The sequence below is a fragment of the Lupinus angustifolius genome, chromosome LG06 (genome assembly GCF_001865875.1).
Source record: "Lupinus angustifolius cultivar Tanjil chromosome LG06, LupAngTanjil_v1.0, whole genome shotgun sequence".
Lineage (NCBI taxonomy): Eukaryota > Viridiplantae > Streptophyta > Magnoliopsida > Fabales > Fabaceae > Lupinus > Lupinus angustifolius.
The window spans coordinates 30,452,213-30,470,408 of NC_032014.1; the positions used below are offsets into that span (position 1 = coordinate 30,452,213).

At 34.4% G+C, this 18,196-nt stretch overlaps 2 protein-coding genes across 6 annotated transcripts; both read right to left on the bottom strand.

Annotated features, from left to right (window-relative positions):
* LOC109351041 (E3 SUMO-protein ligase SIZ1-like) lies at positions 915-13,185 on the bottom strand. Of its 5 annotated transcripts, none has more exons than XM_019592359.1 (17): positions 12,928-13,185; positions 12,688-12,785; positions 11,751-11,831; positions 11,338-11,380; positions 9,977-10,049; positions 9,588-9,756; positions 9,258-9,388; positions 8,618-8,686; positions 7,358-7,445; positions 7,185-7,260; positions 6,904-6,977; positions 6,620-6,727; positions 5,016-5,177; positions 4,831-4,935; positions 4,652-4,732; positions 3,335-4,565; positions 915-1,736 (listed from the first exon to the last, which is right to left on the bottom strand). In XM_019592359.1, the coding sequence occupies exons 2-17, from the start codon at positions 12,709-12,711 to the stop codon at positions 1,669-1,671; spliced, it is 2,583 nt and encodes an 860-aa protein (XP_019447904.1). In that variant the 5' UTR covers positions 12,712-12,785; positions 12,928-13,185; the 3' UTR covers positions 915-1,668. The 5 variants fall into 5 exon arrangements, with proteins under 5 accessions (XP_019447904.1, XP_019447902.1, XP_019447903.1 ...); XM_019592357.1 differs by having other exon boundaries at positions 915-1,767; positions 13,026-13,183; XM_019592358.1 differs by having other exon boundaries at positions 915-1,767; positions 12,688-12,764; positions 12,928-13,183.
* Positions 14,687-17,263, bottom strand: LOC109351044 (protein disulfide-isomerase 5-1-like). The gene is made up of 5 exons (XM_019592363.1): positions 17,056-17,263; positions 16,590-16,648; positions 16,316-16,491; positions 15,276-15,382; positions 14,687-14,906 (listed from the first exon to the last, which is right to left on the bottom strand). The coding sequence occupies exons 1-4, from the start codon at positions 17,170-17,172 to the stop codon at positions 15,288-15,290; spliced, it is 447 nt and encodes a 148-aa protein (XP_019447908.1). The 5' UTR covers positions 17,173-17,263; the 3' UTR covers positions 14,687-14,906; positions 15,276-15,287.

Consider the following 18,196-nt stretch of genomic DNA (forward strand, 5'->3'; position numbering starts at 1 on the left):
ATGCATGAAAAATATTGATGGTAAGCGACTGCCACTTCAGCACCTAACTATATCTTTTTGCGGAGCAACAAATACCTATAACCAAATATTTAAGGTACCTAATTAACTAAATATTTAATATAACTACCTTCTTAATTCTAACCTCTAATAATCTTATGATAACTTTTTATTAAACTATTATTTACCAAGTAATATAGGAGTTATACAAAAAGGAACCATGGAATTATTTTGACGTCTGGAATTTCTGGATGGAAGGAAATTAAGAAAATAGATTGTGTGAACCTTAAACATCATAATAGACATGACACATATTAGACATGAATAGTTGTGTAGGAGATTTTTATGTTACTAATTCTTTTCACAATAATATTTAGTTAAATTTGATAAGATATTTATTGCAATTACTACATCCATTCTTATTTAACTGTGTTTCATGTTATAAGAAGGAGAATGGAAGTATGATTACCCTTGGCAGTAAGACACACACTTATGCACACATCAACTTGCATCTACATAGTTTTTTATCATCCTATTATATTCAAGCTAACTCATTTTTTGCCACCTTTTAGGAACATGTGAAGCAATCATACTTCCATTCTATTCTGTGATAGTTACTAAAAATGCAATTTTACTGATAACACCAAGAGTTGTTTGGAACAAACACCAGTGGTTGTGGATGCTTCCAAGTTATCCTCAGTGGGTCACCCAAATTCCTCAACAGTAGTTTGAGTCTAGTTTCAGTGGTCTTTAATTATTATATTGGGCACCGTTTCTATGTAACATATAATCTATAATCAATACTATTTGCATATCTGAGATAGTAAGCACAACAAAAAGGAAGAATGGTTAACTAATAGCTCTCCCTCTATTTAGATGTTTAAAATCTTGAAAAGTAAGAAAACTTTGTAGCATCCAATATCCAAATACATAAATAAAAGATAAAATTTTATAAGATTACATGTAACATCTTTGTTTTCTTGCCCAAAGTAAACCTACATGTCAACTATTTAACTCCTGCTGATGAAAATTTCAAAGTGCTCAAGAGAATGCCAATATGTTCAGCAAGAACTAAATACATAGACAGGAGAAATGATGATTCTCACCAGAATTCACAATCCAGGTGTGCCTAAATATATAACAAAATTACGCGTCTGCCTGGGCACGATTAAGATGAAACTGACTACAGAATCTGACAACTTAACATTTACAGGTTATATGCTTCAACAGAGACAAAATTGCAAATATATTCTTGATGGGAACTCCCTACCCACATCAAAAAGTCTGTACGATCTGATTCGAATGGCCATCAGATCTTCAATGAAAACTAGTAGGACTAATAATACCTTCCCCCTGACCTATCATCACATTTGTCAGGACAACTTGAATATCAAGCATAATGAATTCAAAATGTTTATAGCCAACATTTTTACTAGTAGGGAAATAATACCCTATAGGTGCAAGTATTTTGGGAGGACAAATTTCATAACTCTTCCACCTATGCCTCCGATCATATCAGCCTTCACTTCCTGAGGACCAAAAATGCTTCTGAACTTTCATAAGTTTCTAATACACCATGCGGCATTGAAAAACGCATCTAGAGTAATTAGATACACAAGGCCTGATAACTCTACTCTGAATCTGAATCAATGGAAAGATACAGGCGGGGCCTTACTGAACGTTTTTGGCGAGGAAATGAGAAAGGGCTATCTGATCTTTGTCTGCTTTCTTTGTCAGATCTAACATCATTCATGCCAAGAAGCAAAGAAGCTGTGTAAGAAGGAATAATTGGTCAACAAGTTGAAGGAGAAAAAATGGCATAGTGCATTAAGGATTGAAGAAATAAACTTTGAGCATAGTAAAATACTCACGAAGTATTGTAAAAAGAGGCAAACAATACACATTGAAAAAGGAGACAGACCGTGGGACCACAAAACCACGCACACATTTTGGGTGTGCAGGGAAATGCTAACCTCCTCACCTTTATGGTTAGAGGTCAGCTTCTCCACACTTTCAAGATGCACAAAGTAACCATGAACTTTTAATGCAGAAGCAAATAACAGTCATTAGTGTCATTTTCATGAAAAAAATCTCAAGAAGATTTGATTAAATCCTCCTTAATTGTCCCTCCTCTCCTGAAAAAATTCTTTCAAGTAAACAAGTAAAATGCTTAGCCCTAGGAAGCAATAAACACATGCCCTACAAAAAACACAACTACCCACAATGATTTAGCAGTAAAACTAACACGCTTAATAGGAATGCAATGTGTATTGACAGTCATTTTCTGAAAAACCAAATATCATATGCTTTATATAGTAGATCTTGATTAACTTCTCCTACCAATTAGTTAATGGGATTCTTCCAATTCCACTTTGCAATACAACTCAACTATCATTAAGCATATCTCTAATTTAATTAAACAGTTATTTCCTTGTACGAAATTTTATTTGAACTAATGAGATGAACTCATCGATAATATGAAATAGATTAACTATGCAGAATATTTTGAATAGTCTACTAGTGAGTAACAACCTGCACCTATGTGAATTGTGAAGTTCTATTGAACTAAAATAAGCTTTCTGAGATTTAAGAGCATGTATTACAAAAGTTGTGTTGCTTCTTAATGTGCATCAATAGCACCAGTAGTTTTGGAAATACAATTCTCAGGGTAAAGGTTTGAATTGATAATGGTCTTGGCTTTAATTCCACACAGTTGGCTATAGGAATTATGACTATAATTCTAAAAGGACTTCAAAACATGAAAATTAGAATTCTAAAGCCCAATCCCAATTCCAAGCCCCAAACAAACACTAATAGAATTTTTATCACAAAAAGAATACAAAATGTATATGCCAGTTTCCCTTCCTCCTTCATAGCCCCTATAAAATAACTTGATGTGGAACATTGGAAGTTAGAAAAGTCTTAGTGAACATTACACATGCAAAAAAATTAGTAAGAACCCATTCCTTCTCAAAAGGCTAATGAAAACATGTTCATTTACAGAGGAGTGAAACACAAACAGATAGATAAAGCAAAAGAACTGTATTCGAAAAGAAAACAATATATTAGTCAAAGAATTTCGTTATTCTATGACCTAATTTGTTTTCATTTGTAGAATAAATAAACGGTTGTCTGTCCACTTGAAAATGTGGAGAGGATATTAACCTCCACATGCATGAGTCTAAAACTTTTACAATCGGGATATATATTGTGGATAAGTCGAAGAAAATGCTTTCCCCGGGTAACAAAATCCAGTGGGTTGTATATGAGGGAAGATCTCACAACAGTAACTTCCACCAAAAAATAAGGTTAGATTTAGATTGAGAAAGTAATGTACCAGTATCGGTTGAAGTATTAGAAGGGCCTTCTTTAGATGTAATTTGTTGTCTGGAATTCAATCCATTTGTAGTTGATGCATCACCATTGCTGCAACTAGCACCACCTCCAAGGCTAAGAGAGATCCAATTTTCAGTGCAGATACCATTTGATACATCTTCCTGATCTCTCAATTCATCCTGCACAGATGAATCTGCTGGTCTTGTTGGAAGAAAAATCTGCAGCGAGGGATCTTCTCCAGCAAATGGCACTGGATTGTCAACCAAACCACCATTTAAATCAGCATCAGAACGTCTTGCAGAAGAATCTGGTATGAGAGTACTAGAGCCCAAAGCAGCAGTATCTGGAGCCAATGTATAACCATTCAGTGATGAAGAGCAATTAATATCACCGTGCTGCAAATGGACCAATGCATCTGACACATCCACATCAGAGCTAAATAACTGAAATCCAGGGCCTGCCTGGGTTCCAGAAGGTAATGACCAGAGGGAGGATGAAAACCCAAAATCATCTTCTTCGGGATTATTATAAAGTCCCGAGCATGGATTTCCACCAAGCTGCTGATCTTCTGCATATGAATCAATAACTTCATGTGATGGCACTGAGTAAACAACACCTGCATCACCAGTTTGATTATTTTCGTACCCAAGTGTAGGAGAGGCCAATATATCATTGTCTTCATCTGAGTCACTCAGAATAATAACTTCTGCAGCACCCACTGGAGCCGAAGTGTTATGTGCAGCATACCCATGAGCTGAATCAACATTATTGTGATACAGAGAATCCATCTCAATCCCATTGGCAGTTGAATAATCAATATGCCCAGCACCACCTTGATTTACGCTACGATCATCACCATCCCTGCCACTTCCAGTGGAACTGCTACTCATTGGAATAACCACATGTTCGTGATTTCCAAAATCCTTAATCAATCTATTACCAGAAGAGGTATTTGTGCCGTCGGGTTTATTGACTTCCCAAACTCCATTACAATTCTTCCTGATGCCAAGTCTTAAACCAGCAGGACTGTCTGAAACCCCACCCTGTTTGAGCTTTGAAGTTTCTACACTATTGACTTCACCACCAGTAGAAACAGAGAGGGATCCATCAGGACAGCGCCATTGAGAAAGATTCCCCAACTCCATGCGTTCAATTTCACCCTTAGCCTTGACACGCCAAGAACCATCAGGCTTCACCTCAACCTCAGTAACTTCTTCTCCACAATTTCTCATCTGTATGATCAAACCAATTAGAGCTACTGGTTATTCAAATATAAGATTTATGAAAAGAGAAACAAAGACCAAAGAGGAGAATCTACCATTTTAGTGATGCGATTGAAATAAGGGTCAATAATGATATTCTCCAATGCATAATTCTTAAGACATATGGGGCATTGCCACTGCAGAGACAACAAATGTTTCATCAAACAATTACTTTTTTTGTTTGTGCGTATGGATGAGGGGCAGACAAAGCATGCACTATTCCTCAGAATCTTACCTTCCTTGAACGTTGATTCATTTCCACAAAAATTTCAAGATCGAAACAACCCATGTGAACGCAAGGTTTGAATCTTCCAGCAATCTTCATTCTTGATCCACTCATCTATAATTTCACAAGATTTTTAGAACTGATTTGTACAAGTCCATGAATTACTAACATAATCCTACGCATGAAAGCCTTACTGGACAACGAAGGTTGATGCTGAAAGTATCTGAAACCACTTCCAAATCACTGTCACTATCAGCATTATCACTTGCATTTCCACCCCCAACACAAGAAACGACGCGTGCAAGAGCATCTTCAAAACGCTCACCTTCAGACTCCTTCGGAATCATGTTTAAGATCTAGATAACAGAGAGACAATCACAAATTTCATGGCATCGAAAGAAGGCAAGTAAAAATAATCAGTGAACATATAGGCACTTCCAAAATTCAACATACAAGTAAGAGACATTTCAATCAAATATATAACTAAGTATCTCATCCTTTGTGGACTACATTTTTATTTCACTAAGGTTGTGTTTGGGAGTCTTGTTTAGGAGGGGGAGGGAAGGGAAGGGAAGGGATGACTTTGAAAAGTGTCTCCAATGCATGAGAGTTATAGGTGAAAGAGGGGGAAAATGGTTTTGAAGGTTTTATGGAACCCTCTAAAACCCTTCATATGCCCATTTTCATGGTTCCCCGAATTTGGGATTTTTATGGAGACAAATATGTCAAAGTAGTACTTAAATGCCTTTAGTAAAATTTTATAATTACATTTTTATCCATTTCCCATTGTTAAATAGATTGTTAAAGGGAGGCTAAAAAGGTATTATTACATTATCATTACTTTAGTTAACCTTTCATTCTCCTCCTATCTAAATTTCACACTCCCAAAAAAGGGAGAGGTTTAACTTGATTTGCCTTCCTTTCTCCTTCCCTTCCTCCCCCCTCCTTGCCCCTTGATCTCTCTCCTTCCCTTTTCTCATAACTGCCAAACACAAGCCTAACGAATAAGATTACACTTATAGCCACAAGTGCGCTCAGCACTAAGGACTATGGTTGTTTCAATGATGCGGCCATCTATAACAGAGACTAGGCAACCACGCTGGCTGTTAAAACCCCATTTTGTCCTCATTTTTATCACTGTCCTTTTTTGGGACCTTATGGTCATTTTGACAAACCCCTAAACCTAATTCAAACAAAAGGACCTAGGTGAGCAGCTCTCAACCCATTCAACAACTGAACCTTGGATGAGCAGCTCTCAACCCCCAAGCTCGTGAGCCATCAGCCATTAACCTTATTCACCATATTATTTTGAATGCTTAGAATAGACTAATAGTCTAAGTCTAGTACCTAGTACTTACTTTTAAGCTTTAGAGAGGTTTAACTCCTTAAACTCATTAACCTATATTGAAATTTTGAGCTACTTATACCTACTTTTATTAGATTTGAGTTATATTTTGAGCTAACGCCTTCATTTATGTATTTTTTTCTACTTTTTAGCATTTATATTGGTATAGTATAGTATAAATTGTTTACTTTCTTTCCCTAAACATCACTATCTCAGCCATCTCGCTATCCCATATCCCACTTTGGGGTTGGCTGGGATGCTCTAGGATTTGAGATTGTCTACTTAAATTTCAAGTTGTCCAAATTCATTTTTTATCAGAAATCCACATAAATGGACCAGCCTCAGAAACTTCAGACTAACATGATTAAGTGGGAGGAAATCTTAAAAAATAGAATGAACAAACAATCATCCAGAATATACTTGGTAATTAAAAAAAAATAGAATGCAATATACCTGCAGCATGCTTCGCCTTCTGACAATACGGACCCCTAAACAGAAAATGCGAACATCACACCCTGTTAAGCAAATTTTATTAACTCCGTCTTTTGTATATGGCGTGATCTGACAAAACAGAGATAAAAATTGAATGAAATCAATGTAGATAAATTTAATAAACACTGCGAAAAAGATTGGACTAAAACTACCACCCAGATGCTTAAAAAATCTAATTTAAAATACAAGCACAATTGCTGCAAGAAAATACAAATAATTATAAGCATAGATGAAAATAAACTCACAATTGGGCCATCATCACGACCATTAGCTCCAAGCAATTGTGAACCAGGTCTGTTAATTGCACGTACAGAAAAACCTAGACATAAAAAAACAAAATCAAATACAGCCGCAAAATTCATGCATCCCAAAAAGAAAGCTGAGGTTTTACTTTTACAATGATGGACTTCTAATTACATAAATAATAATATAATATGAAAACTCAAAAAAGACCAACGACATGAAAACATCATTTTCACAGCAGCCAAATACTCCAGTGAGAAGATCATGTCATGTAATATCATACCATTGATTTGAAGGTCTGTATATTGTGGCCATTGCATTCTGAATGAAACTTTGTCGTTCAAGAGCATACACCAAGCCTACATATGTTGTCATTTAGCAAACATCAACACACTACCTGAATAAAAGGTTACATATCAACACTTAAAACTACTAGCATTGAATCACCAAACAAACCTGAACATCAAATTCTGGTCTTGTTATCAAGTCCTTATCAGCTCTCGTAAGTTGAAATGTTTTCTCCACGCTCTGAACTGGGTTTGTTCTGGTCAGCTCAAACAGAAAGCATATTAAAAACGAGGTTATAAACAATAATAACAACAACCAAGTCTTAGTCCAACTATTTTGCAATGGTTAGATCAATCTCATCAGAAAGATTGAGGAAAACCTTAAGACAAGAAAAGAAAAGAAAAACTCAAAGAAAAGGGAAAAGGTTTAACTTTTCAATAGTTTATTGTCACAGAGAATTTTCACCTCTGAGAAACATATTCAATACCTAAACCATTTCAATTCACAAACTCTGCCCATGGGCTCTATGTTGGCATTCTTTGTTGCATGGTTCTGTCATATATCATATAGGTTTTTAGTTGTTTCTTATTTTGTTTGTGAGGATGCATTATCTTCTTCCTTTTTACTTTTCTCTTTGGTACTAATAATATTTCCTTTATTATAAAAAAAACTATTAGCGAAATAAATAGGAATAGCACTAACATTATGATCCCTTCAAATGGCACAAAATAAATGGACCTAGAGCTATGCACAGTAAACAGGTACTCCCATCGAATATTGGAATTAAATTAGACACCTATCCCCCACTCCCATCCCCAAAAGAAATGGATATTAATCGAGACCAAATCAACCTCTTATAACTTACAACTTAGGCAACAACAACCAAGCCTTACTCCCAGTAAGTGGGTCAGCTACATGTATCGAACGACGCCATAATGTTCTATCATAAATCATGTTCTTTGGCAAAACATTGATCTCTAAATCGTTCCAAAGGTTTCGCCTACGATTTTTTAGCCTCCCTCTTCCTCTTGACATTGGACTAACCTCCATTTTATTTATTCTCTTTATTGGGGCTTCTAACAGTCTCCTCCACACATGTCCAAACCACCAAATGCACAATTCTACCATATTTTCTACAATAGGAGCTACTCCAACTTTCTCCCTAATGTGTCCACAATTCTACCATATTTTGTACAATAGGAACTACTCCAATCTTATCTCATCTAGTGTGTCCACTCATCCAACGCAACACTCTCATCTCTACTACATGGAGTTTATTTTCTTGTTGACATTTTATTGCCAAACATTTAATCCCATATAACATTTCGGTTCTTATATTCGTGCAATCAAACTTCCCCTTAAACATCGAGGACGATGCCAATTACATAAACTATATCTAACTTGAACTAAGCCACATAGTGAACTCACCCATCAGTTGGAATGCTTGTTGTAGTCAACCTCACCGGAAGCAAAGGGTGTGCCATTGAAACCCAAAACCTTGTAACATAATAGCAAATAATGCAAATTTGAGTTAGACCAACGTAAACAATAAAAGAACAAGAAACCTCATTCAACTAGAAGAAAATATAATAGAAAAGAGAGGGAAAAGCCAATTAATACGACAAACTTAGCATACATCAGAGAATCACTATCAGACCCTTGAAATGAAGAAAAAAATGTTTGAAAGCCTCACACATCACCACAATAATTAATAAGAATCTGCAACATAATGCTACCACAGAAGAATATACACATACAAATTGATTAACTCTACAAGTATAAATGTGCCACAGAGCAATCATAATATACCCAAAAAATTACAAAACTGCAACATGTTATCATTTGACAACTATTAAGTTCAGTTCAAAGTACCAACATATGATATCATATCAACTAAATGAATGTTAAGCAAATTATGCCAACCAACTAACACAAGCCCTTGAAGATACACACATATACGCTCTCGAGGTAATCATAAAAATAAATATCGAACAATGAACTATTTAAAAAAGTTCAAAAATTCATTCCCACCCTATATATAAGATAAAAGAGAGAGAACATGACATACGGATCTGCACGACTGAGTCGACAGGTCTCGCAATAAAATTTATCAGGAACTGGAGGGGTTCCTTCCATGGGTTTCTCTGGAATAATAACACAGTTGATATGCTGCCACACATGGCATCTTGTATCTTCACACTGCAATTAGATGAGAAAAAGTATAAATGCCATAATTATCAATGATCATTAGAGATCTGAATAAAAAGTATATGTCACATCAAGGGGAAATGAAAATGAAATGTACAATTTGGCTGATAACCAGCAAAATCATTTGTGCATAAAAGTGCATAGAATTTTACATATCATGAGTACAGTAGACACACATTGAATATTATACCTTTATCAATGGCTCTGTTTCCAATGAACTTCCACAGAGACAGCGAATCTTTGTATCTGATTGAAAGGAATCATCAATTTCAGCTTTAACATTCACATTCACATTACTACTATCTGAGGCACCTTGTCCCTTCGATGCTAGATCAGTGGCCCCGGATCCCTGCAATTTTCTGGACAAAAAGAAAAAGAACATCAACAAAAACAACAAATTCAGGGGATTAAGACATGTACGTACAAGTATAATCAACCTAAATCAAACTGCAAAATTTTTACCAAATCATGTATACAATGTGAACTGATGATCTAAATATTTTTTACCATTACATTTATCTGAAGATAGCGAAGGTAGATGAAGAAAATGTCATTAACAGTGTTCTCACTAAAACTGACCTATATGTGTCATCCACTAATTTTGCCACTTGTTCTTTTCCAACAGCATTTTTCTTAGCCCACATTCTGGAAACTGGGAAAAAAGCAAAATGGTCCTTAGGTCCTTAGTTTACAGGAGAAAGGAGAGGGAAAAATGTGCAAACCAACTTCACATACTAGAATCATGAAATTGAAGTAAATGAACATTTATTAAATATTCCAAATGTCATATGGTTCTATGAACTATGCCCAAATACGAGTCAGCCTCACCCTTAACACAGAATGGAATGAGCTGTACTTTAAAATAACAAAGTGAACAAAAAAGGGTGGCCCAATGGAAGAGACTCTCATCTAGTTAGTGGGGCCCGAGGAGGGTAGATGTACACAACTTTACCCTGCAAGCAGAGAGGTTGTTTGCAGAAATTGAACTGGTGACCTCTTGCGTGGTCACTAAGTAGCACCCTTACCATTGTGGTGAGGCCACCCTCTAAAATAACAAAGTGAGCATCATAGGAATTTCAGGGACAAACACAAGCCGAGGTGTAAAGAACCAACTCAAATTCATCTGACTAACATTAAGAAGGAAGATTTACTATTTAATGAGAAAAAACTAACAGTCTTTTCCTAGGAATTCCATCTATCGTGAATTAATCGGGATGCCAGATATAATAGAACCAAAAGTTGAGTCACATGCAAGGTTGTCAAAATAGAGATCTTGCATAGGATGGAGAGGGGAAAGAAACACGTAAAACGTGGAATCATAAATTCATAACACGGATCATAAGATCCTACTCATTCTAAAATAAAAAAGTATAAATTTTGAATATTTATATGTATAAATAAAAATTTCCATAAGTTCATACGTATTTGTATGCATATTAAATATTTATATAATTAATATGTAATTAATTATGCATAATAATATATGAATGAAACAATTGAGATAAAGTAGGAAGTGTTAAGACTGTGTGTAAGGGAAAATGTGTTAGGTTCTACATGTTTTGGGCTGATAGTAACTGGAACTGTTTTGGGCTGAGTTCATGGGTGGTGAAATTTGAGTGACAATATAGAAGAGAATAAGTTAAAATAGAGAAAAAAAGTGCAGGTATGACTTTTTTTGGGGTGAAACCTTTTAGTGTTAACATTTTGGTCCATCCTGCGCCCATCCACAATGGTAAAAAAAACTGTGTCGACCCGGAAAACACACAAAATGCTGAAAACGCGGAAAAAAATTCATGATACTGCTGGGCGATCCCACCGAGTCCACCATCCCGATGGATCACTGGTGATTACAAAATCGTAATATCATGCATTTACATGAGTTTGATCGCAATCTTGACAACCATGCTCACGTGTGTGGTTCATAGAGAGTATATTCTTACCTTGTTCATCAGAGAGAATAGATAATATCCTGTCAACAAGATCCTGCAAAATATAAGGCACTACCATCATTACATTATCCTAAAACACAAAAGAAGATATTATGCACAAACAATAATGCAGAGGTTAAAACCAAAGTAATCATGGAAGTTCCTGCAATACATTCACAATAACGTCTTTTCTGTTTTAAACTCATATTCGTGATCAGTAACACACGTATAAAATCTAAGACATAAATGATCTAAATACAATAATTCAATAATGCATGCAATCTAGTAGGAAAAGAGGTACGAGATAAAAAATGATAAGTAATCAGTCCACACAAACAATTCGGTGTCATGTCAATACTACCATTTAGGTTTCATTTTTCAAAGAAAAGGTCTAACATTGACGTGACAGAATACTCTTGTCTCACCTGCTTCTTTCCCTGCTTTGAAAGTCCTAACTGAGTGAGCACATCTTTGAGCTCTTTTATACGAAAATATGTCAACTTTTCCTACAGAAATCACTGGATGAGTAAAGTAGAACAGCATACATTGTATTTAATAGCTCAGCATTAATACAAAATAAAACAAAAGAAAGGGGGAATAACATGAAAATTGATATACTGTGATGTCACATGCTCTGAAGACGGCATGCAAAAGAAACTCAAGTATCATAATACAAAAACTATGCATATCCATTTCAGACTATATAATAGTACCAAAGCAAGGTGAACTAAAGGTATCTGAGAATCATGTCGTCGACAAAGTATCAAAACCAACATAACCACCATAAACAATATCCGCTGAGTAGTAAGGACAGAAATATTCTGCGATAACTGGTAAGCAGACCAAACTGAACAAAAACTGAAATTAAAATTTTAGACAATAAATTTCCTTGTCAATTACCAGGAAAATCATGACTGTATTACACATTCATAATAAGATAAGGAGCACGGACATGGATAAATTGCACAGATACGACACGATATGGATATATCAATATGGAGAATTTCATTAAATAATTGAAAGATAAGTTGATATCTAAAAAATCTCAAAATATCCAACCCAATAAGTGTTAAGGAAACCATTTCGAACTATCGGTGGGGCATAAATAACAAGAGACTAAGCCAAAACAATTTACCAAAAAAGAAAAAGCAAACAATGATTACATTGCATTTGGCACGACTCGAACATAACCTCAATAGAAATAAAAACACCAACTTTCCAGCTTCACATCCAAAATTAAGTTACACTAAATGGCAATGATATCGCAAATTAATAAACACTCCGGCAACTACAGAATCTTCGAAAATGATAGTGAAAAATTGGTCAAAATGAAAATTAAAACAAAAAATGAAGTATATATACCTTGCAACTGGATACCAAATCCATTTTGCACAGAATCTTCACCAATTCACAACCAAAACTACTGAAGCAAGTGCATGCTGCCACAACCACCAATCGATCTACTCAAATAACCAAAAAAACCACCAAAACAAAAGCAATCAGTTCAATTTACAAGCTATAAAACAAAAATCATTAGTACAAAACTACAAATATAAAACACATATATAAGTTACAATTATAACGAGAGAGCGTGAAATTAACCTCAAATTAGAAGATACAAAGCATAGAAACAAATCGAAATGGTGAAACAGTGATGAAAATGAGAAGCAAGAGCGTAGATTAGGGTTTTGAGCGGTTACGCCGACTCAGCACTCATTCACTGTTAACGTGTTTTTTTCTTCTTTTTGACCCAATGCGGTTCGGACCTATGGCCGTTTATCTAATCCGGTTTTTTTTCGGGGACACGTCCGGGTTAGGCTTCTTCCACTAGTGTCTTGTCTAGGTTCAATGGAACATGGTCATTGGTTGCTTCATATTTTCTTTTAGCTCCTTTCAATTTGGTTTTTGGATGGTAGATGAGAGAAAAAGAAGGTTTGAGAATCATAAAATACACTTATAAAGAGCTTATAAATTTTTCTCTTCTCTCCTTTATCTTCCAAAAATCAACTCGGAAACAGTCACTTACAATTTTTTATTTACTTCAAAAGAAGTTTGATGGGTCACTAAATGACATAAATCACTATGATGTGCTTCAAAATCCCCGGGTAATATGTAGTTTTCAACCACTTGATATCAATTTTGTAATGTTAATTGTCATTTGTAGTAGTCGTCTTGTAGTGTATAAGTCAATATCATTGGAGATTATGTAATATTGTTTAATTTTATGTTGTTTGGTTTTAGAGAAAAAATAAGACTCCCAACTCTATCTCTCATCTTCTCTATTAACATTAGAGTAAAAACAAATCAATAATGCACTGCACTTTTATGTGTCTTTTTTCATACTTTCTCGTGAACCAAAGGAGAGAAAGTGACTATTTCTAGCACAATGCATGTTTACTCTCTCTTCTCCAACTCTCTCGTAACCAAAGGAAAGAAAGTGATTATTTCTCTAACTTCTTCCCCTCTATTCTCTTTCTTCTCCCTTCTTTCTATTATACCAAAGACAATAATAGTGTATAATTCTCTATCAAGTAATCATTTCTTTGTGAAATTCTTAATTTCCAAAATTGTAGTTTGTTTTCTCTCAAGTACTTTCCATCTTGCATCTTTAACTTGATGATATGTTTGGATTAAACCATAGACAATAATATGAGTCCCTTGTTAATAAAATTTTATGTTGGAAGTTTCATTTATGGTTGGATTCATCAATCTTTCCTAATTTATGATTTGTTTGTTGTTATTCTTTATTATTCAAGTAAGTGGTTGACTTTCCCTTTATAGTCTATTATGGATTTATGGTTATTTCTCCATTCTTGATTCACTTTTGTATTATTGATTTCGAACTTTGATCAATTTTCTGATTCATCTACAAAAAGTATTGGTCATTTGTTAATTTTGTCTTTCATTCAATTTCTATTTCATTAATGAAAATAATAGATATAACAATTAGGAAGGATTTAAAGATTACGACTTTATCAATTATAAAACATTATAACCGCATTCTGATTCATATTGTGAATGTCATTTATTGAGAATAACGTTTGGTTTTTCGGATACACAAGCCCTAGTTTGGAATCCGTTCAGTCGATATATTCCAACCTTAAGGACCACAACCCTCATGGCATTTTCATGAATGTATAGTCTTCCATAAAAGCACTACAAATAACAACTGAGTCTATAACTAACCAGTCTCAGTGTCAGCATTTCTAATAGTAGTACATATGTCATATTTTTATTGGCCGGAGGAAATAAGTTATATTCTGATATAAGGAGATACTTTATTCTATATGATTAATGGCACAACATATTTTCATACAAGGGTGCCATAAAATACAAAGTTGGGCATTCAAAGACAATCATATTGGAACTTTTACCTGAAGATGTTATCAGTTTTGTAAAGTAAAAAAAATGAAAACAATAACCAAAATGTGGTAGAATACAAAATTAGTTCTACATTCATAGTTCCATGGTCCTACAAATGTTGATCAGAACTGAGCAGAATGGACCTTAGCTAACCTCAACCTGAAAAACGACTTGACTACTAATCCGGGATGAAGAGCCGGTTGCAATCCATGCAATGACTGCACCAGAAGAAATTATAATCAATCATTTAGCACACCACATAAAAAATGGTTAATTTATTAGATGAAAAATTAAAGGAAGAATTATAATTTAGACTATGGTGGAAATATATTTCAAATTTAAGATGATCAACCAAAAGGGCAGTGAGCTTGTTAATACGATGCGTAACCAGCCATTCCTTCAATATCGTAAATGGTAATCTCCCGAAAGCATATATCAGAGGTGGAACACAGAGAAGTATTTACTGTCAAAATTGATGGATGTAAGCAATGTTGTGAGGTTTTAAGCCCTCGCTTATGTGATACTATTAGAAAAACTCATTGGAATGATATAAGGATAAACGCGAAGAATGTGTCTTGGTAGTATACCACAAAAAGTTGTTACAATTCTTTATCGTTGTCAAGTTGTACTTTTGCGGCTGCCTTTTCAGCTTCTTCCAAAACAAAGGCTTTCAATGATTCAACATTCCTCGTACCTGATCATGTTTACGACATGCAAAAAATAAGATTAGATCTATGAATTATGATCCATTACTTCTCCCTCTGGCTTAGGTTGAGAGAAGCCGGAAAGGGCGAGGGGAGTAGCCTATTACAAGTAAGGACAAAATCATATAAAAACTTTAAAGCATACGTCAGAAATTAATATATGATCACAAGATCATGATTTGTTTCTTGTTTAAATTACAGAATATATATTACTTGATTTCTTACTTCAGGGAGATAGAATAAAATCGAAATGAATCATAAAAGGCTTAAATCCATTACTATGATGTAGTTCAATAAGTTCTCACCCCCAACCCCCTTCGAGTAGCTGTGACTTTAATAACTGTAAAATGAAACAGGGAAGTTTTATAACATGAAAGAGTTTCGGAGCACTGAATTTAGTATTAGACCGGACTCTAAGATGACGCATGACTTGAAGATACATGCTAACTTCAGTTATTATTGCAGATAAAATCTCTGTTAACTAGCAGACTCATTTGTTCATCATCGATATCTGACATGTGATGGGTGCCAACTTGCACCTTCATTCATCATCGATAGTATGCGCAAGAGTTAGAGAACCTCGTTATCAGCGACTTTTTGTTTAAAAAGTTTCTACGTTCATTACGTCGAGAAGAAATATAGTACTTGTATAGATGCAATGCAATGACTGAGGTGATGTCTTGTGTGGTTTACCAAACTTAATACTATGTGAAATTCGAAAGAAGAATACTTTTTACCCCAATCAAAGTAAGTAACATACTAGAAAACGAGGGATACAATCAAACATGAGACCAACTAGTCATAATTCGTTATAATCATCCGAAGTGAAAATTCTTATTGAGCATGTGAATCAAATCGACGAATACAGTCTGTATTATACAGGGGAACAGAATAGATTCCATGAAGGTAAAAAATCCAATTACCTTGGTATCTAGCAACCTCTTCGCCATCATAGAATACCTTAAATATAGGATATGAATGAATGTCAACTTTGCTACAAACTGCTTTGTCTGTGCCGCAATCGACTTCCCCGATCTCTATTTCGTCTTCCGTTTCCATTGCTTTCCCCAAATCATCCCACAAAGAACCCAAGTTCTTACTGGCAACCAATTCTACTAGTTAGCAAACAGTTTCAACAAAAGAGCAGATTCAGCATCAAGTTTAGATTATTGCAGAGTATGTAAAAGAATTACTCACCAATGCTTGCACCAGGGAACACAGAATTTCACAAACCATGCAGTGCCCTTTTCCTTGATCTAAACACAAAAAATAAATAAATGAGAATTAAGATCATAGCAATAATGAACTTACACTAACCTAACTAAAGGAAATGTGAGATACTGTTACCATCAAAAAATTAATAAACGCAATCACAAAACCCTAATTAAACAGCTTGTATGTTTATTACCCTCTATGATTGCAAACTCCAATTAGTTTCGATAAAACATTGTTGTGATTTTTGAAAAGGGGAAAAATCAGAGAATTCAATAAGGGTATAACAATATAAACTAGTGCATAAAGAAAATGCAAAAAAAAAAATTGGTTGATGAATTGGGTTACATTAAAAGAAGAAAAAGCAAAGATTTTTAATTGAAAAATTCGATTTTGATGGGAAGAAGAAAGTGGGTTAGGATTAAGAACAAAGAGTTGAAGTGTGTGTTACCTTGTCGGAGAATGTATCAGTGGTTAAGGTTATAACCTCAGAATGTGTTGGAATGATGAGACATGATGTTATAATAATTGTTAGGAGTAATAGAAATGAATGATGATGAATTTTCATGGCTGATCTACACTCTCTTACACTGTTCTGCAATGTTCTTTGTTACCAGTAACTCTAATGTTAGGTCACATTAACATCTTTTATCCAAAAGGGGAAAAAATTATGGACTAAATCTGAAAAATAAGAAAGGGTGATGAATATGAAAATGGTAAATATATTTCTTTTATTTTTTCTCCTCTTCCTTCCTTTTTTGTACTACAAATAGTATATTCTCGAATACTTAATCTTTTAGTCACGTTGAGAATCTAATGAGGTCTTGTACCTATAAACTGACAATTTATTGGTTTTGTACTCCTCTATATGACACCAAGTATTTTTTAATGAAAAAAATTAATTTAATCCTCTATCATATAAATAAATTATTAAAAGATTGAGATTATTTATATGTGTTGATAAAATGGAGAGGATTGTTGAGATGAACTATGAGCAAAAGCAATTGATTAATTACATTGTAATATATTGTAATTTTAAAATCTCATCATTTTAAGAGAATTATTCGTTAGGAATTTCTGATCAAAGATGGAAAACTTTCCAATATATGAGATGTCAATACCTCGAGATTTAGTTAATAAATAGCATTATATCTTATTTTTAGGTTTTGATTCAATTTTCATTCTTAAATATATCCATTAAGTACTCTAATTTAAAAATGTTAGCCCTCAAAATTAATTTTTTCTTAAAGAAAAAACATAACCAAAGGCCAATAGATTCTATCAAACTAGCACCTCTTGCACCCTCAAATTTCCATCTTATTTTCACAAACACACTCAAATCTTCCTCTAATCATCTAATAAAAAAAAACCCATAATCACCTCATCCTTATAAGTTTGGGAAGTGTAACTTATACATTCCTGTTCTTGTTCTAGTTTTGCATGTGCATGTTGTTCAACCCATGAAGTAGGTAGTGTCGCAGCCCATGAAAATTTACAACTTTGAGTCAATACAAAACAACTATGTTTCCCTTCATGCATAGAAAATAATAACATGTTGGGTGTGAGAAAGGTCCACTAGGAAGATAAAAACA